Source organism: Sceloporus occidentalis, unplaced genomic scaffold (assembly GCF_023333645.1).
Source record: "Sceloporus occidentalis isolate IW3139 unplaced genomic scaffold, rSceOcc1.0.p SCAF_1, whole genome shotgun sequence".
NCBI classification, from domain to species: Eukaryota; Metazoa; Chordata; class Lepidosauria; order Squamata; family Phrynosomatidae; genus Sceloporus; species Sceloporus occidentalis.
The window spans coordinates 183,721,469-183,742,053 of NW_028316981.1; the positions used below are offsets into that span (position 1 = coordinate 183,721,469).

At 42.0% G+C, this 20,585-nt stretch overlaps 1 protein-coding gene across 2 annotated transcripts in view; it reads left to right on the forward strand.

Annotated features, from left to right (window-relative positions):
* Positions 1 to 20,585, forward strand: part of PLXNB3 (plexin B3) — an 81,445-nt gene that overhangs the window by 25,903 nt on the left and 34,957 nt on the right. The window contains exons 4-16 of one of the 2 annotated variants that reach the window (XM_089486052.1): positions 3,139 to 3,264; positions 4,178 to 4,278; positions 4,380 to 4,512; positions 5,531 to 5,687; positions 8,746 to 8,854; positions 10,190 to 10,301; positions 10,671 to 10,799; positions 11,853 to 12,063; positions 13,384 to 13,556; positions 14,130 to 14,281; positions 18,154 to 18,259; positions 18,945 to 19,075; positions 19,184 to 19,360. In XM_089486052.1, the coding sequence (XP_089342178.1) occupies positions 3,139 to 3,264; positions 4,178 to 4,278; positions 4,380 to 4,512; positions 5,531 to 5,687; positions 8,746 to 8,854; positions 10,190 to 10,301; positions 10,671 to 10,799; positions 11,853 to 12,063; positions 13,384 to 13,556; positions 14,130 to 14,281; positions 18,154 to 18,259; positions 18,945 to 19,075; positions 19,184 to 19,360 (1,817 nt within the window). The remainder of the gene's footprint in view (positions 1 to 3,138; positions 3,265 to 4,177; positions 4,279 to 4,379; positions 4,513 to 5,530; positions 5,688 to 8,745; positions 8,855 to 10,189; positions 10,302 to 10,670; positions 10,800 to 11,852; positions 12,064 to 13,383; positions 13,557 to 14,129; positions 14,282 to 18,153; positions 18,260 to 18,944; positions 19,076 to 19,183; positions 19,361 to 20,585) is intronic. The other variant, XM_089486059.1, reaches the window with a different exon arrangement.

Genomic DNA, 20,585 nt, shown 5'->3' on the forward strand with positions numbered 1-20,585 from the left:
TTAATTGTCTTTTTAGCAGTCCATGGGTCCTAAAGCGAATCAAGCTTGGACTCTCCCTAGAAGCCAAAATGACTAAACTGAGACTGTTGTATTTTGGACACATCATGTGAATCATAGAATCACAGAGTTGGAAGAAACCACAAGGACCATCTAGTCAAACCCCCTGTCATGCCATGCAGGAACTCTCAGTCAAAGCATCCCCGACAGATGGCCATCCAGCCTCTGTTTAAAGACCTCCAAGGAGGGAGAGTCCACCACTCTCCAAGGGAGTGTGTTCCACTGTCGAACAGCCGTTACTGTCAGGAAGTTCCTCCTAATGTTGAGGTGGAATCTCTTTTCCTGCAGTTTGCATCCATTGTTCCTGGAGCAGCAGAAAACAAGCTTGCTCCCTCCTCAATATTACATCCTTTCGAGTATTTAAACAGGGCTATCATATCAGCCCTTAACCTTCTCTTCTCCAGGCTAAACATCCCCAGCTCCTTAAGGCATTCCTCGTAGGGCATGGTTTCAAGACCCTTCACCATTTTAGTCGCCCTCATTTGGATACGCTCCAGATTCTCAACATCCTTTTTAAATTGTGGTGCCCAGAACTGGACACAATATTCCAGGTGGGGCCTGACCAGAGCAGAATAGAGTGGCACTATTACTTCCCTTGATCTAGAGTCGACACTGTACTTCTATTGATGCAGCCTAAAATTGCATTGGCCTTTTTAGCTGTCGCATTGCACTGTTGACTCATGTTCAACTTGACTCATTAGAAAAGACTATATTTGGTAAGGTAAGGTGCGTTTACAAGACTTGAGAAGGGCATTTGATGATTGGGTGACTTTGGGGTCTCTCATTCGTGGGGCTGTTACTGCACCTTTTCTTTCCATGGGGTGACTGACTGTCTGTCTCATTTATTCTAGGCTGCATTATAGAGCAAAGACCTCGCAAGGGATCTTGCATAATTAAAAGGCAAAACATAATGCCAGTAAGATGCAAAAATGAAAACTTAACACATTCCAAAGTCCAGCATCACCTTTTAATTTGAAAGCTGGCAAGTGGAGCTTACAACCAACAATTTATCTTGATATTAGTTTCTTTTTTCCCCTTTTTTTTAAATCAAAGGCCTGCAGACAAAGGCTGTGTATGTCTGGTAGGAGTGAAACTTCTGTGGCTCCTCCTGAAGACCAACACTTATGTTGTGTTGTTTCCCACACTACCAGGACTGGACCTGCAGTTCAAGTGAGGCAAGGTGGCTGCCTCAGGCACCAGATGTTGGGTACCATTAAAGGGGTACAAAGTGTTCATTGTGTGTCTTCAAGTTGGCCGTTGATTTATGATCCCATGAATGCTTTCTTAAGTAAGGAATACTCAGAGGTGGTTTTGCCAGTTCTTTCCTCTGAAATATAGCCTACAGCACCTGGTATTTGTTGGTGGTCTCTCATCCAGCTACTAACCAGGGTTGACCCTGCTTAACTTATAAGATCAGTATCTGGTGCCTTTAGGGTATCTGGGCCCTCAAAGTGTTTATTACTGGTTTATATTTTTACAAGGATGGGACGGGTAGGGAGTGTCCTACTGGGAGCTTTTTCTTCAAGCACATTAATATCTGACTGCTTGTTGTTGTCCTTGATACTATTCCACCTTCTTTTAGCAAACATCCAAATGTGAAGTCGAAGGCTTTCATGGCCGGCATCCATAGTGTTTTGTGGGGTTTTCAGGCTCTGTGACCATGTTCTAGAAGAGTTTGTTCCTGACGTTTCACTAGCATCTGTGGATGGTATCTCCTCTGAAGATGCCAGCCACAGATGCTGGCGAAACGTCAGGAAGAAACTCTTCTAGAAGATGGCCACAGAGCCCAAAAAATCCACAAATAACTAAACATCCAAATATACAAGTAGATACTAGCTGCAAAACAGCAGTTCAGAACCTTTGGTAAATTAAACACTTATACATAAATAGATTTATGTAATTAACTTAAAGGGCAGCCGTTGGATTGCCTTTGCTATCGTGTTGCCAAATGGCTTTTATTTTAATAACCTATCGTACCATTCTCCATGCAGTCTCATAAAACATTGTAAGTGACTCAGTTTTGTTTAGTTATTACACTTTTAGAAACTCCCCTTTCATTTCATTGCCTGGTCTGGCTTCTTTATTTGCAATCTACATACAATATGGGTTTGCCATTGAAAACAAATCCCTCCTCCAGCTCCCAGGTAGTACAGTATATGGCTATGGATGGTCCTTTCAACAACATCCTATGGTGTCTTGGAATTTGCAGCATAGGAGAGGAACATTTAGGAGTCTAAGCCATGTAGCCTTAATGACTCACCAAACTACAAGCCCCAGCATTCCACAGGATCAACTCATTGCAGCTCAAGGTGAATCATAGTGCTATACTGTATTTGTATAGTGTGAGTGGGCCCCAGGGCTACAGATACCTAACATATCCAAATAATGTTACTCATTTCAGTTGAAACAACTTCTCCCATTAATCAGTAAAGAGAAAGACAAGCAATGGGTTCAAATAGAATTGATGTCAGATCCAGATCTCAAATTAACCTTTCTAAATATTATCAGAAAGAAGACATGTTTGGTAACCCATTTTTAACACTACTTTGATTATCTGGAATAATTGGAGAAAGCAGTTATTCTCATTTAAAATGGGAATGAAATGATGCATTTGGTATATATAGTACATTGTATGGATGTTTTGCAATGGGGTTAGTTAATTTGTAAACTGTGATTCATAAATTTGCTGTTCTCAGTGACATTCCACAGTTAAGTTGCTGAATGAGAACAAGCCTGAGTCAAAGTACTATCCTTTTTTAAAGTGGCAATGCCCAAGTGACAGTTCTCAGTAGTGGAATTCAAGGATCAAGAATACACAATCAAGCCCAGGAGTGGCATGGGGAGTGTGTAGCCATCCAAATGTTGCTGAACTACAACTCTCACCACATCCCTCAAAATTGGCCACGCTGGCTGGATCTGATGGGAATTGGAATCTCATAACATTTGGAGAGCCACAGATTTCCCAGCCCTGGAACAGATCTATGTGGACTTGGTGAAACCTTACAGGTTGAGAGACATCCTTGGTGCGGTTGCACCAGATATCTTAGTATTAGGCAGTGATGCTCCTATTAATTTCTCTAGGTCTATCTGAATGGCTCTGTGGCACAGGTCTACAGTACAATCCCCACCGGTCAGCGCTCCCCAGTCAATCCAGACCTCCTGCTAGATACCAGTGGGGCATACCTGTATGTGATGACAGCCTCACAGGTGAGTTGCCATGGGGCTCAATCTCCTCCTCTCCCCCCTACATTTTTTTAGTACTCCTGCTTATCACCTTTAGTTTGGACAGGGCCAAATTCTGCATAGTCTGCTGTTAGGAGAAATTGTTGTAAGCTCTTTGCTGCTTTCCCCCACCCTTCTAAGGAAGTAATTTTGGTGTAGAAAATGTTCAACACTTGCTCTGCTAGTGGTAAAACATTACATATGCACAGTGGTGTTACTAGTGTTGGCATCACCCAATATGGTAACTCATGGTGTCACCCCCCAGTTGATCTCCTCTCCATCATACCATATAGAATCCTTAGGAATGTTTTTGTATTAATGATACTTATACATCATAATTCTTGTATCTCACTGAATGTAATGATAATGGTTCATAGAATCACGGATTTGGATGAGACCACAAAGGCTGTCCAGTCCAACTCCCTGCCATTCAGGAATACACAATTAAAGTACCCCGGACAAATGGCCATCCAGCCTCTGCTTAAAGAAGTATACTTTCCGAGGCATCGTCTTCCACCACTGAACAGCTTTTAATGTCAGAAATCCTTCCCGATGTAATGTAAACAACTAGCAAAATTAAAAATTATAGCTTTAAATTCCAATATCATATGCATAGCCTAAACGTATTTACATAATACATAGTTTCATGTGGTTAAAGTGAAAATTTGGTGAGATGCGATTTAAAAAATATATATAAAAGAATAGAAAAGAAAAGAATTTTACAACACCATTGTATATAATAGAACTTAAGCATCCATGGATTTTGTTATCCATAGGGGGTTCTGGAACTAAACCCCAGTAGAGACCAAGAACCTACTGTAGAATACAGATTGTCTTTTTTCCCTTTCTCTCTGAAGAAAAATGGAGCTAAATAATGTTTGATTTCAATGTACTGCAGGTTTCCAAGGTCCCAGTTTCAGAATGTCCTCATTTCCAGGACTGTGCTTCATGCCTGCGTGCCAGAGACCCCTTCTGTGGTTGGTGTGTCCTACAGAGCAGGTGCATCTTTGCTGAAAGATAGCAGGATGTGTAAGTTTTCTTTAAAGGAAGAATCTGTGTCTTGTTGTGCCATCTCTGACGCAATTATTTGATTTTCATAGGTGCACCCGGAAGTTGGAGTGTGAGCGGCATGAAATGTCTAATCACTGGCTGTGGAGCTATGGCACTGAGAGCCAATGTTTGAGAGTGGAACAGATGTCACCTGCCAACCAGAGCCGAGAAGAGCAGACAGAGGTGAGCGAGGAGGACAGAGGTTTTGGGTTTGTTATTGTGAATGTGGGCATGGGGAATCTCCAGTCCATGGGCCAAGTTCAGCCAGTGATGAGGAGAGTCCCCATTCCATTTGCATGCTGTTTCTTTTGTTATTGCTAATTAGGGGGTCAAAGACAACAGCTAAGAAGCAATTTAAACTTTACTTTATATTTATAAGTATATTAGTGTGTGTGTGTGTGGGGGGGGGGCAATAGCAATAGCATTTACGTTTCTATACTGCTTCATAGTGAACTCAGCACTCTCTAAGCAGTTTACAATCTGTACGCCAATTGCTCCCAAACAAGCTGGATGTTCACTTTACTTGACCTACAAAGGATGGAAGGCTGAGTCAACCTTGGAGGCCTGGGATCGAACTAGCAACTTTGTGGCTGCAGCATATATATAAATCTCTCTCTGTATATATAATATTTATATTTATTATCTATAAATTGCTTCTTCTTCCAAAGCAACTAATCTGCTAAACCTAAACTGATGTGAGCCAAAGTAAAACATTGCTATTGGAACTGTAAAATATGGAATCACATTTTCCATATATATATGTGTGTGAGAGAGAGAACGAGAGAAAGAGAGAGAGAGAGCGCATAGTATGGGGTTTGAGCATTGGACTATGAATCTGGAGACCAGGGTTCAAATCCCCACCAGGGTTCAAGCTGTCTCCTAGTTAGGGCTAGGTTTTCCCAGCGGTTTTGTTTCCGTCACCCCACAGACTTGACCAACTGTTTGGGGAAGGGGGAGCAACTCACTGAGTAAGCTTGGGCAAGTCACACTCTCTTAGCCTCAGAAGAAGGCAAAAACAACCCCCTCCAAAGACACTTGCCAAGAAAACCCTGTGATAGGTTTGCCTAAGGGTCATCATAAGTAAAAATTGACTTGGATTCACACAACAACAACATGTATGTGAGTGTGAATATGTGTATATTAAATAAAAGCAGAAAAGCCAGTCTAGCTAAATAAGATATGTATCTCCTGCTCTTCCCAGGTCTCCCTGCTAGTCCCTCGTCTCCCCGGACTGGCTGAGGGAGAGAACTACCATTGTGCCTTTGGGACCCAGGACAGCCCAGCCCAGCTACAAGACTCCTGGGTTCGCTGCTTTTCACCTGTTCCCCAGCAAGTACCGCCTACCCAAGAAGGCAAAGGTGAGTGTGAGATGTATGTGTTGTACATGGCCTCACACTAGGGCACCTCATGGGGCTGCTGTTTGCCCCAATGGGAGTTACTGTTCCATGGCAAATGTGCACAGACCCCAATCAAGATCAGGAGCATGATTTGGATTTTGTTTCTGCCTGCTTAATTTTCCTGCAGGGTAGAAACAATCAGGTTCAAAATGCATGCTTAATTTAACATGTGGTAGTTTCTCTACACTAGAGCTTGGGAATGTTATCCTTTTGCTGGCTGTGGGATTTTGAAAGTTGTAGTCTCCGGAAAGTAACCTTAGTATTGTTGTGGGAGTGAAAATTCCTCCCAGTTACTATTCCTATTCCTCCCAGTTACTCCAAAATGGGTTGTCACTAGGCTTCCTGACAAAAGTCTTGCTTCTGTGCCTTTTAGCTGCTGTTTGATCTGCAGCAGTGGAAGCATTTCATAGCAGGAAGACAGTGGCACTATTAGCCCCAGATAACTTTGTAGGAATCTGAGGTTTTGCAGACCAGAAACCTTGCTTATGATCGATATCACACAAGGCTAGAAAGGTAGCAGACCTCTGGCAGCAGGAATGGTGAAAAGGTCTGTTGCCAATGAAAGGATAAACCAAATGACAACAACAAACAGAGGAGTTGGTAGGACCCCTATGCTCAGGAGTCACCATGTCCACATCCCCTGACATGTGGCATTGGTGCTGCATGAAGATAAAAACATGATAGCCTGCTACATGTTGGCAGACCAAGCACAGCAGCAGCTGCCGCTTGAGAATTTGGCAGCCTTCATTAGTGATTGCTGGATCAATCTCAGTCATTGATTAATGTCCCTAATCACTGATGTAGATTAGAATTGCCGGGTTACAGACATATACAAAAACTGATGGAGAAATGGCCTTCAGTACCCTGGTATGCAATCTTTATTTTAGTTTGGGCCAGGGAACATGTGGCCCTCCAGATGTTGATGGACTGCAACTCCTGTCAGCCTTAGCAAATATAGCCAGAGACGAGGGAGATCATGGGAGCTACAGTCCAAGAACATTTGGAGGATCACATATTTCCGCACCTTGGTTTGCATAATTAAAATATCTAACACTGAGTAATCTGTGTGTATTGACTCCAGGCATTGCTGTGGGAGTCAGAACAGGAATAATGTGGGGAATTATTTCCCTGTTGCATTTTGTTACCTAGCAGACGGTGTGGAAATTGCATATTTACAAATTACCAGTCTGAACCATTGGTTCCATCAGCAAGGTCTTCATAAATCTTTGGGGAGTACACACCCAGTTTGACTCCCCCGAGGAAGCTTAATGAGAATTGCTACACTCTGAAGCCACCAGTTCTACTGGTTTGCCACAGGGAATATAGGGAAAGTCGTGCTTCTTCCCTTTCTCAGAACTGTATTCATTAGGGTTATAATTTCTAGTCTGGCTATGGGCTCTAATGAAGGCTTGCAAATCAATGAAAAATGTATGAACTGTAGCATAAACGACCTTTCTTCAAAGGATCCTTAAACCATTGCCTTTCACACTACACAATTGTAGTATTACGATACCACTTAGACTTACATGGCTGCATCCTGTGGCATCCTGAGATTTACAGTTTAGAGAGGGGACATTTAGAATTTTCAGCCATAGAGCTCTAGTTCCTCATTAAACTACAAATCCCAGAATTCTGTTGGATGCAGCTATCGCTAACTAAGTGGAACCATAGCACTATAATTGTGTAGAGTGAATTAGTAAACGTGGGTCTTTTCCAGTATCTAGGTTGGTACACAAAAGGTAGTCCAAGGTTCTCACTAATCCTGGGGCTGAGCTGTGCCACCTCAGGCAACAGATTGGGATCCACATGACTGAATATCCCATAAAAATAAGTCCCGTTCAGCCAAGAAAACCCACTAGGGCTACACCCACACTGCAGAAATAATCCAGTTTGATGCTGTTTTAACTGTCAAGGCTCAATGCTATGGAATTCTCAGAATGGTAGAATTGTGAGACATCTAGCCTTTGCTGTCAGAGAGCTTTGGTGCTATAACAAACTACAAATCCCAGGATTCCATAACACCAAGCCATATTAAAGTGGTGTCAAACTGGATTATTTCTGCAGTGCAGATGCATCTTAGGTGACCATGGACAAGTCACACACTCTCAGCCCCAGAATGCTCTGTGATAGAGTTGCCTAAGTCAGAAAACAACTTGAAGGCACACAGCAGCACAACAGAAAGAAAGCTAGCATGCCAGGGACAAATGTGCTACAACTTGAGACTCCCTTATCCAAAAGTCTTGAACCAGAGGTGTTTTGGATTTTAGATTATGGGTTTTTTTTGGAATACCTTTATTTGCATATATGTACATAATGAGATATCCTGGAGATAGGACCCAAGTCTAAATACAAAATTCATGTATGTTTCATGTACACCTTATACACATAGACTGAAGATAACTTTATACAAGATTCTTAATAATGTTGTGCATGAAACAAACTTTGTTTTCACTGAAGACAAAGGTATTAATATCTCAGCAAGCCATGAAAAATGTTTTGGTTTTTGGAATATCTTGGATTTCGACATTCCGCATAAGAGAGACTCAACCTGTAGTGTGGGCCTGCTTGATTTGTGTGTGGAAGAACTTGTGATTCTGCAGTGTGAGGTTGTATAGGTTTGGCCAAGAGCAGGTTCCCATAGAGGGGGTGGGGATTTTTAAAATAGATTTGACTACTGTGACAGGAGCTGGATGCAGTCTCATGTCATTTGGTATCTTTGCTTCAGGCCCCTATAGTCTCTTGGGCTGCTTTTGCCCATGTTTAAGATTCTGAGCCAGGCTGCATTGTGGATTTAGCGAGAGAAAGTGCTTGCTTGTTTCCTGGCAACCATAAATGCTTCTAGCCTACACCAGACAGAGACTCTCGGAGGAATTTTCAACACAGTGGCCTTAAACAGGGAGAGAAATGAAGTGGTGTCATCTGTGTGTATGTGTGTGTTTACAGGGTTTTCCACCTTGCACAGTGGGTGCTACTCCCATTTTCAGTTGTGTCTCATTATCCTCTCCTTTTCTCTCCCCAGATCATGTGACGGTGGCATTAGCGCTGATGTTTCGGGATGTGGTTGTGACCTCTGTGGGATTTTCCTTCTATGACTGTAATGCTGTGAGCCAACTCGCTGATGCCACCCCGTGAGCAAATGTTGAGTGGGGATGGAGGCATGGGGAGGGGGTGAAGGTTTGGGATTAAGAGGCATTTGCAAGACAATGGTCTGCTAGTAGGGTTGCCAGATTGAAAACTGGAGACGGTTCCTATACCTTTAATAATTGCACTGAAGAGGGAATTTCAGCATGCGTTGCTTGTCCAGTATCCAGATAACAAACAACACCTGAAATTCCCTTTTCTACACAGCCATTAAAGGTACAGGACTACTCTCCAGGTTTTACTCTCACAACCTTATTTACTAGAATTCAAAGACATAGCAGTGTGAGTCAGGATGTGAAGAGATCTTGTAGCACCTTTGAGATTAACTGAAAGAAAGAAGTTGGCAGCATGGGCTTTTGTAGACTTAAGCCTACTCCCTCAGATCCATTTGGTGTTGTTTTAGCCATCAAATACATCCGAGGAAATATTAAGTCTATGAAAGCTCATGGTGCCAACTTCTTTCTTACAGTTAGTCTCAGTGATGCTACAAGATCTCTTTACAACCTTATTTGCTAGAACAGGATGGGAAGAGAGCTGGGCCTAGCAAGATGCTTTCCATTGAAAGGATGATTCTGTGTACTTTTTGCACCAAAAAAGTAGAAATTTTGTACTAAAGGAAAACCAAATTCCAGAATTTCTCAGTAAAATATCCAAGTTAAGTACATATACCTATATTTGCTTTGTTGTGTAATTTAGCCCACTTCTGTTAGTTACTGAGAAGAGCAAGGAACTTTGTGACGCATGGAAGTTTCAGCCTTTGACTATTGAAAATCCTATGAAACTCCCCCTAACTTTAACATTTTCACTTCAAATTTTCAAGCTTTAAGCGGAGGATGGCAGTTTTGGTGAACCCTGGGGTCAATTTCATCACCCAGTATCCTGTCATAGTTTATAACCTCCTACACCATAAATAATGGATAGTGTGCCGGCAACCAAAAGTGTTTTTCCCTCACTACCATTTGCTAAAAGCCTCATGTTTTGTACTGAAACAAAACACGCAAGGATGGTGGCTCTCTTGCCTCCTTGAGGGTTTTGGGAATGCACATCTCCCCTAAAACAGGGTGTGTTTTCCCTGGGTACCTTGTTTAGCATAAAAATACATCTTAAAGCACCCAACATTTGGCAGTAAGAGCTCTGGGGCTTCTCAGCTTTATATTGCAGACCCATTCTTACGCTTGCTAAAAGAAAATAGTAATAGGGAAATGTGATTTTTGAGTACAGTATATAAAATTTCCCAGGGATGTCCACCTACTTTTCTTTTCTCTTGCTGATTTCCCACAGTTCTCATTAAAAACAATTATTTTGGCTGCTTTCTCCCATAGGTGTGGAACATGTGTCGACAGTTCTTGGATGTGCCACTGGTGTCCATCCAGTCATCGTTGTGTCCCTGAAGGTCCTTGTCCCAAAGAAGAGATTCTTGTTTACAATCAGAAGGTGAATAAGAGTTGGAGTCTTCAATGGCTTTCTGTAACATATGGCAGCAGGAAAAGAAGGAAGAAAATGTAGCTGCATATAATCCCTCCTAGGGCCAGTGTAGTGCAGTGGTTTGAGCGTTAGACTAGGACCCTGGGAGACCAGGGTTCAAATCACGGCTCAGCCATGGAAATCCACTGGGTGATCTTGGGCAAGTTACACTCTTCAGCCTCAAATGATGGCAATGGTGAACCTTCCCTGAACAAATCTTGTCAAGAAAACCCCATTATAGTTCCCCCCTTAGGGTTGCCATAAGTTGGAAATGAGTCAAATGCACACAACAACAAAACAACAACAACAATAACAAATAACCCCTCCTATGTCTTGTAGGTGCTCACTGAAGAGCCCCGGGGTCCAGCTGCATGTCCCAGTGTGGGGAGCAATGGGGAGAAACACCTAATTCCTGTTGGTATAGAAATGCCACTGAATTTGGTTGCTTGGAACCTGCCCTTGTTATTGGTAAGTGAGTAAATGTCCTAAGTCAGGACAAGAGGGTGAGAAAAGATAGAGCACTTGAAAGATAAGCCATCTACTGTTGTGACACTAGTGGTATACAGTCAGCCCTCTACATTTGTGGCTTTGAATTTTGTGGATTTGATTATTCACAGATTTGATTTAATGTGTTCTCTCTAGAAATGTCTAGGTCCTCCATCACAACCCTATGGTAAATGTCTTTCAGAAGTTGTACTGGAGGACCTAGAGATTTCTAGAGAGAATATTTCTTTAGTCATTTTCAGGTTCTCCAATGCATTTCTGTGGTCAGCCTCTGGCAGATGTTGACCATGGAATTGTGCTGGAGGTTTGAGATTCCTAGAGAGGTGTTCCCTCAGGTTAAAAAAAATAATGGATTTTTATTTGCAGTTTCCTCACCTGCATGGGGATCCTGTACCCCTAACCCCAGCAAATGTGAAGGGCCCACTGTATCTTCATTGCAGAGTGGAATATATTTGAAGCTTTTTTACCTAGAGCAGTGCTTCTGAATCTTTGGTCATCCAGTGGGTTTCAATTCCCAGAAGCCCAACCAACATAGCCAATATTTTGGAATTTTGGGGACTAAAGTCTGAAACATCTAGAGGACCAAAGACTGAGAACCACTATCCTAAAAACTCTAGTAATTGTGTTTCTGATAATAGCAGTCCTAGCTCTTAGCTGGAGGGAATCCATAGCCTCTTTGCAGACTGAGAGTCCCAATATTTTCGGGGGAGTTCTGGAAATATAAACAGCTGATTTGAAGATGCCTTGTAACCATAAGCCACAATTTTGAGCAGTGCTCCTAGGTCATAGGGCCATATTGCCTAACAACATGATAGTTCACTGTAAAGGTTACACAAGTGAGGTAGTCCTTCTCCTTGGGGCTTCACATCGCAACAATCACTAAAATCAGCATACTGGGATAAGGATTAGGAAAAGACAGATGGGTGGATCAGAGCTATACAGACTTTGGAGTGGGGCTGGTGGTGAAGTGGTTGGTCAGCTATCCAGGCCTGTGTCTCACTCTGTTCTCCTCCTCAGGGACCAGTGACACTCTCGTGTGTGCTGGAGGTGGAGGGAAGCCTGGTTTCAGTTCCAGCATCCCTGGAAGAAGGGGACAGAGGAGCATCCTATCATGTGCAGTGTCTGCCCCAGGCATATAGCTATATACAGCCTGTGCCAGAGCTACGTGTCCCTCTCTATGTTATGGTGGGAGATGACCAGCACCTTGACAGCCGTGGAGACCTCCATGGTAAGGGATGAGCACTAGAGGCTGTATTTTTGGAGTTGTAGTATATCCAAGCCTATCTGTGAAGTCCCACTGGAGCAGAATGTGGGGTAGTGGCCTTCAAAATTCAGCTACCTTCTAATTCTAAAAGAAAAGCTGGTTTCTAGTCCACATGCTTGTACAAACAATGCCCAACAAAAGCTTAAATGCTAGGAGGGAGTGAAGGGGAGAGAAATTTACAGATTCACAGTGGTTGTGAGTGGGATTTGGGTGTCCTATATTACTCTGTGCTCCTCTCCATGATATTGAACCAAAATAACTTGAGCACATTGTACAGAGCCAGTGTGACATAGTGGTTTGAGTGTTGGACAAGTCTGGAAACTAGGGGTTGATTCTCGTTCGTACATGAAACCCACTGAGTGACTTTGGGCAGGTTACATGCTCTCAGCCTCAGGGGAAAGCAATGGTAAACCTCCTCTGTACAGATCTAGCCAAGAAAATCCCAGGATAGGTTTGCCTTAGAATCGCAATAAGTCAATAACATACACAACACACACATAACAAATTCCTCTAACCTAGCAAATATATTTTGTCTCTTTCAAACTTTGCATAGTTCATAGAGTTGGATGAATAATACCTGGGCTGCATGGTTCCCCCCACTGTTGTTTTTGCAGCCTACAAAGGCTCCACTATCAAAACTGCTGCTGTATTGCTGGACTTCTGCAGTAACAACACCAGCATTTCCTTGGGAAAAAATGGCATGTAGCACATGTATACCTTTGGTTAAAACAGAATTTTGCTCTTGGAAACCTGTCAGAAGTTTTATTCTGCTTTTAATTGATTTTACACTTTTTATAAACATTTTTAATGTGTACTTGTGGAAGCTGCCTTGTATCCTAGCCTGGGAGAAAAGTGGCATGATCGCCTGGGAAAAAAGGAACATGATCGCCTGTATAACTTGTTTTTAAAGGAAAATGTGGCTTTTCCCTTGCTTTTTTCTTTTCTTTTGCAATACAAAAGTTTGCTAGAGGAACAGGGTGCCCCCCCTGCCCCCGTTGAAGTTTTTCAGGGGTCCAGTCTTCCTCCTGGATGCTGCTTGTCCTTGTTTCAGAGCTATCAATATTTCTGGTTTTTCTTTTGGGTGTAAAATGAAGTGCTGAATATGCCCCATCACTATCACCTCCCTTCCTTTAGTATTGCTGCCTTTCAAAACTCAAAATACTGCTGTCTTTCCTGTCAGTCTTCCCTGGGTATGAAATGAATTAAGTCTGAAACAGAAATCTCAGTAGAATAATGCAACTTAGATACCATCTTCACTGCCTTACCTTTTCACTTCCCCCTCAGTGACGTTGTACAATTGTTCTGCTGGTCGTTCTGACTGCAGCCGCTGCAAGGCTGCCCCTCCACATTTCCGCTGTGTGTGGTGCCAGAGCAAAGAGGTGTCTGGCTGCGTCTATGAGGAATTGTGTCCCTCCAAAACTGGGCCCGTTGCTTGCCCATCACCAGTGATTCATTCTGTAAGTATCACCCTTTTAGGCCCATAGATACAGTTGTTTGCTGATCCAATAGGAGGATCTTCTTCCACTCTATGTTTTGTCCAGAGCTTGAGCCAAGAAGCTGATAGTGACCCAGCTCTGCTCACTTGCATTCTCTGTGGCTGTAGACAGGAGTCTGGCCTATTTCACTTTAAATAGCTCCTAGGAGTATGTATGATTGGATGTCTATTCAAAGAAAATCCCTTAATTTAGATAACTGACACATAAGGGTTCCTTTTGGGTTGTCATTTTCATTTTGATTTTTAATGATGACAGGACTATTGAACAAAAATTTCTGAGCTGAGCATCTGTTTTTATATTCTCTCGTTTTTAATGCTTACAATGTGTCTGTGTCCATGTGCCACTATTTTGCACCTTTGGGGTTAACTAGTTTTTCAGAAAAAAGAGATAAAAATCCAGCAAGTCTGAAGTCTGCCTAAACTAGTTCTAACATGCCACTGTGGGTTGTTTTTGGTTTTGCTTTATTTTATAGTTGTGTTGTTTTGGTAAAAGAAGAGCAAATTTCAGCTATAATACCTTGTTCCTGTTTTCTAGATCTATCCCCTCAGTGGACCATTGGAAGGGGGCATCTCTCTCACGGTGACGGGATCCAACCTGGGTCATCGCTTTGAGGATGTGGCCCAAACTGTGATGGTGGCTGGGCTACCATGTGTTCCTGACCCTGCTATGTATCTAGTCTCTACCCGGTAAGAAATTTAATAGTCTCAAGGAGGAGCAGTACTGGGATCTAGTCAAGCTCCTTGAAGGGTTTCACCCCACACAAAAGCCTCTCTCTCTCTCTCTCTCTCTCTCACACACACACACACACACACACACACACTATTTTAGCCTCCAAAGGCCCCAGAATGCATAGAGGACCTCTGTGTGGCATTTTATGTCATGTTTTTCCTAGGCTGTTTTAGGCTGGAGAGATGCCTTTTTATCATCAGGAGGTGACATAGGTCCAAAACACACTGCAGAAATAATCCAGTTTGAGACCGTTTTGACTGTCTTGGCTCAATGCTAGGGAATCTTGGATTTGTAGTTTGTTGTTGCACCAGAGGTCTCTGACAGGGAAGGCTAAATGTCTCACAAAACTACAGTTCCTGGCATTGAGCCAGGGCAGTTAAAGTGGTCTCAAACTGGATTATTTCTGCAGTGTGTTTTGGACCATAGCAGACCTTGGGTAGACTCAAGAGGCACAAAAACATCCTGGGGAGGGGGAATGCATGCAGCTTGCAGGCCACCCAACACAACTACCACCATAGTGTCTCTCCTTAATTCCTACTAAATGTCCTAGAAGAAAATACCTTCCTCACAATGTTTCATTGTCTACTTTGGGGAAAACTCTAGATCTCCTGGAGAGAGTGTAGGCCTTAGCCAAATTACCTGGAAAAGCGTTCAGCTTTGAAATAGGTTGGCATATGGCTCAACTTCTTTGAAGTAAGCAGCCTTACTCAAGCAAGTGTGTGCAAAGTAAAAAGTAGAAACATACTTTAAAATAAAACAAAACCAACAAGCTTCTCTAATTTACATGAGAGGCTTCTGAGAATAATCTTCAAGATGAACCACAGCAAGACAGAAATGGACATCAGTAGCTCTCAAAGCCCAAAGACAAAGAAGGGTATTCCCAATTTTCTTTTATCGAAATGGAACTAGAATATACTGAATGACAAATCGGTCACCTACTGCCAATTTATTTCGCCACATTTGAGGCAGATAAGGCTGTACAAGCCTGTGAAAAAATCCTCCTTCCTTCAGTCATTTGGCTTTGACAGTTTGTGTACTCAATAACTTCCAAGTTTTTCCCCTGCTGTACTTGACTTACCCATTTTTTTCTTCTTATGGCTGATGGATCTGCCATGATATAATGATATAGGCCAGTGTTATTAAAGGAAGCCTGTAATGTAATTTACACAGCGCTGTAACTGTCTAACTAAAAGGTTGTATGTACAGCGCTGTGTAAATTTACAGCGCTTTATAAATAAAGGTTAATAATAATAATAATGTACAGGCATGGCTCTCTCTCTCTCTCCAAGGTCTTGAGAAAGGTAGTTTTTAGGACTATGGCTCTCAAACAGTCCCAGCCAGCATAGCCAATGGCCATGGTCACTGGGAGATTCTGAGAGTTGTAGTCCATAAAAGTAACATTTCTGAGCTCTGCTACTCTCCATTGGCTACAAATTCCCTGCACATAAAATAGTCATTGGATTCAAAGCATGGAAAAACTAACTTCCAAGCAAAATTTTTGGATAGGACCAAAGGTCCCACATCTTATCCATTGTGTGCATATTGACCCTCAAGTGTCACATTTTGACTCTTATTGTGGCCATGGAAGCCCATGATCAGAGCGTGGAGGCAATAGCCCTTTCTGGCTCTGGCTCCCCTGCAGTCAGCCTTCTTCACTGGTTTAGTGACTCTAAACTGAGAGTTTCCACACAGTCTTCACAACAGCTGTTCTTAACAGTTATCTTCCCTTACCTCCTGCTCCATGAAGTTATATGACCCCCCATGTAAATCCATCTGTCAGCATCTTCCATACAGTACTTACATCTTGTGAAGCAATCTTCCAACTTTCAGATGTTTTCACTTACAAACTACAGTGACTTTCTGCCAGCATGGCCAATGGTAAAGGCTTGTGAGAACTCTAGTCCCAAACATATATGATGGATTCATTTTTTCTGTCTGTCCTGACATTTAGTTTTACTGGATGACACCAAATTCTTGTGGAGCAAAGATTTTTAATGGAGCAAATGTGATGTTGTGGTTTGAGTGTTGGACTATAAATCTGGAGATCAGGGCTTGATTACCCATGAAAACTCACTGGGTGACCATAGAGTCACACTCTTTCAGCCCCCCAAAACCCTGTGATAGGTTTGCCGTAAGATTGCCATCAGTTAGAAATGATTTAAAGGCACACAATAGCAACAATAAAGAGGAAAGTGTATTTCTGTGTCCTATCCATCTGTACTATAATTTTAGGTGTCTTTCCATCTGTTTGCCTGTTATACTGTATATATATCCACATGTAGAATCACAAAGCATGGGATCAAAATCTCTGTGAAGCTCTACATGAAAGAGCACTTCTCCCTTTATATTCTTGCCCAAGGATTGCTGGAGGTGTCTTACCTCATTGTATTGCACTAGTGGGAGCAATACACTGTGAGAGCATTTGGGAAAGTGCATTATTTGTTGTGAAACCGCAGTTCTGGAAGATCTTGCCTTTAGAGGCTTAATGTGTATAGTTTTAAAGTGCTTTTATCTTTTTAATTGTATTCTGTTTTTAAACTGTTGATCTGTTTTAATTTTGCAACAGTTCAGTTCTGTTTTAATTGTCACTTTCGTAAGTTTTTAGTGGTATTTTTGTGAAGTTTTTAATTGTAAGTTTTTAGACTGTAAACCGCTTTCAGTCCCAATTTTGGGAGAAAAGTGGGACAAAAATTATATAATATAATAAATAAATAAATAAATAGAGGGCCAGTTGGCAATAGCTCTGGCTTAACACCAGTGTCAAGTAAAAACATAGGGTTTTATGAGGCTGACTTCCTCCAGATCTGCACATTTGCATGGAAACTGTTTTAAGTAGTCTAAAATTGCCTTGTTTTAACTTGGTAAATTGTTGGTAAATATGCCTCCAGTTTGTTTAAATTATTTCTCACTGTTTTGAATGGTTTTGAAACGTTTAAATTGATTGTACTGTATGCTATTCTGAGATCCCATGATATGGGATGGGATATTAAATAAAGATTATACAGTAGTAAAGTTTTGGACCAAAGAAACATTTCAGATTTCTATATTTGTTTGCTCTGGAATACACATTTAAGAACCGATTTGGCAAAAACTGTGATATTAAACTTAGACTGACATCCCAACCATGTTCAAACATATTCTGAAACAATTGGCAAATTTACACTTTTTTAAGCCTGATTTTGAACTATTTTACATGAAATTAGTTTGAAATGAGTTTTGAGGGTTGTTGGGACTAACAAACTGTTACCTTTTTCAAACTGTAAGTGAAAAGATCTTCTTCAACCTGGGCTCTACCAATTAAATTTCCTAGTAATTTTAAGAATCTCTGTCATTACCTCTCTTTTCTCCTAAATACTTCTCCATTTTTAAAAACCATACACTTTTGTCTTTCATTTTACAGAAAGCAACACTCCTTGTAGTGTTCCTACTCTGTAATGTAAACTATTAACAATCTCCCCACTTATCAGATTGAAGTGGAGGACAAAATGGAACACTTGTCCCGGAAAAACCGACTGAACCTTTAGCTAAGCTAAATTTTAATTTTAATCTGTCACACTCAAATGCAACACACCAGGTATAGGGACTGAAAAACACAACGAGTCTCCCTTTCTCTTATGCTTTGTATATGTTATCTATTAAGTTATACTTTAACATATGTTATCTTGCCTGGAAGATAATATAGAAGTAAAAGCTTTGTAAGCTACCTTGGAGTTCTAACCCACAGACCTGATATTGTCCAAATCTGTCCTTTGTAGGGTTTTTAAAAATAATTTGTGCTTTAAGTTTCTGTTGGCTCCCAAATAACAGAGCTTGTCTTCATGTCCTTCAGGATTGTCTGTGACGTATCTCCTGGAAGGCGAGGGTTATCTGGTCCTGTTGAGGTCACTGTAGGAGACCGTCCACCAGGGGTTTCTGAAAGTTACTTCATTTACCAGGTTAGTGTTTGGCAAACGTTGAACTGAATGGGACAGCTATCCAAGAGAAATATTTTGTTTTGGAAGTGGGGAAGCATTAGAGAAAGGAGAAAGTTAGGTATGTTTTAGCCCAGTGATCCCCTGATAATGTGTGCAGTTACTGTGTCACTGTTATCCTCTTAGAGGGATATGGGAGGAGAGGGCCAGTTCTGTAATTGAAACAGCTGTTGCAAGCAGCGAATCTGGCACATTACAAAAGGGCAAATAGTCATTTAAGCTTATTTTTCTGTTTCTTTTTTTCCTGTACTTTGACTGCTGGGGTGGTGATGGTTGCAAGTGCTTGTGAGATTTTCTGTCTCAAGTGCCAGGCTAGGTTTGGGTACTATGCACTTTGCTCTGAGCCATTTGCTGTTCCACCTCAGGCTGCATTCACACTGCAGAAATAATGTAGTTGGACACCATTTTAACTGCTATGTCTCAATGCTGTGAAATTTTGGAATGTGTAGTTTTGTGAGAGATTTTGCCTTCTCTCTCAGAGAGCTCTGGTGCCACAACCAGCTACAAATCCCAGGATTCCATAGCATTGAGCCAGGACAGTTAAAACAGTGTCAAACTGCATTATTTCTGCCATGCAAATTGAGTGCATTACTAACTATGGATACCCACAAGGACTGTCTGCAGCCATAACAGGTGCTTCTCTCCTCAGGACCCAACCCTTCTTGATCTTCATCCCAAACTGGGCCCTATGGTTGGAGGCACCCGCATCACCATCACAGGGAAGGAGCTGGCGACAGGCACTGAGATCACTGCCTATGTTGGAGACCTGCCTTGCATCCTGTGAGTGGTGTTCTTTTCATCTCCCCCCAACTCTGACTCTCCCCTTTGTAACTTAATAATCCCGTCTCAAGATCTCACAGAATCTCTTTGCTCTTTCTCACCCAACAGCGAGGAGCCTGTTGAACCAGGGGCCATAGTCTGCCGCACTAGTGCCAGCTCCAAACCACAAGAGGCACCTGTCTGGGTCCAGTATGGTGGGGTGCAACGCCAACTGCGGGAGAAGTCCTTCCGTTATACACCCAATCCTCATCTCACTGGGGCTTTCCCTTCTACCAGCTTCTATGGGTAAGACATAGGCTTAAGGAGTGTGATAAAAGCCGCCATCTCACGAAAGAAATCATAGTCAATTGATGCATTTGAATCAACATTGATGTGAATGAATGAGAACTCTGCAGGGAAAAAAATACTTCATTTTTGCAGGTATGTCATAACCGGTTCCGTTTTAGAAAAAGGCATCCCTGTTTGTATGAGGAGAGAGGAGGCAGGGGCTGCCACATCTAAGCGCATACCTACCATTTTCAGTTGTTATAAATATTTGGCTGGCATCCTGTTAGTGAGTTAGTTGTTGTTGTTGTGTGCCTTCAAGTCTTTTCCAGCTTATGGCAACCCTAAGGCGAACCTATCATAGGGTCTTCTTGGCAAGATTCATTCAGAAGGGGTTTTCTATTGCCTTCCTCTGAGGCTGAGAGCCTATGTCTTGCCCAGTAGGGGGGATTCAAACTTGGCTCTCCAGAATCCACCAAACAATTATACCTTTATTGGGCCAACCAAAATACACAATTACAACATTATAATTACAATTATAATAACTGTGCATTCTGGTTTTCCCAATAAAAGTATCATTGTTTGGTCTATGGCCAACACAGCTACCTCTGATTTTTTTTCCTTGCTCTCCAGAGCCGTATTCCAGTGCTCAAATCACATGCTGGCTGTCACAACAACAACATCCTGTTAATGAGTTACAGTGGTGTAAGTCCAACTTACATGAATACAACTTACTTTTTTGGTTGTTGCAGAGGTTGTAATTTTGGACAGATCACACAGCAACAACAAAATCCACACACACACACCCTCAATCAGGGGAGTGACAGAAAAACATCCAGCTCTTTTCCTATGCTCCAGGACTTCCTGGGGTATCCTCCGGAGGTTCCTGAAGAAGGTGTGTGGGGGTGTTGGACAGAAGGCATCATGTCCTTACACATGTGTGATATGTCCCCCTATACAAATCTCATGGCTCATAATTAAAGGTAGCTTTTTATAGCAATGCTTGAGGAATATGTGGTTCTCCTGACATTGGTGTATTACAACTCTCACTGTCCTTCACTATTGTTGGAGGGACATATGGGAACTGGAATACAGCAATTTCTGGAGGACCACAGATTTCCCAGCCTTGTTTTATAGTCAGTCAAAAGCTTTTTATTTTATTAGCCTAACTGAGTAATCAGCCAAACATTGCATTTGTAATATTTATTAATACTAACATTAATGACACAGCAACATCCATATACGT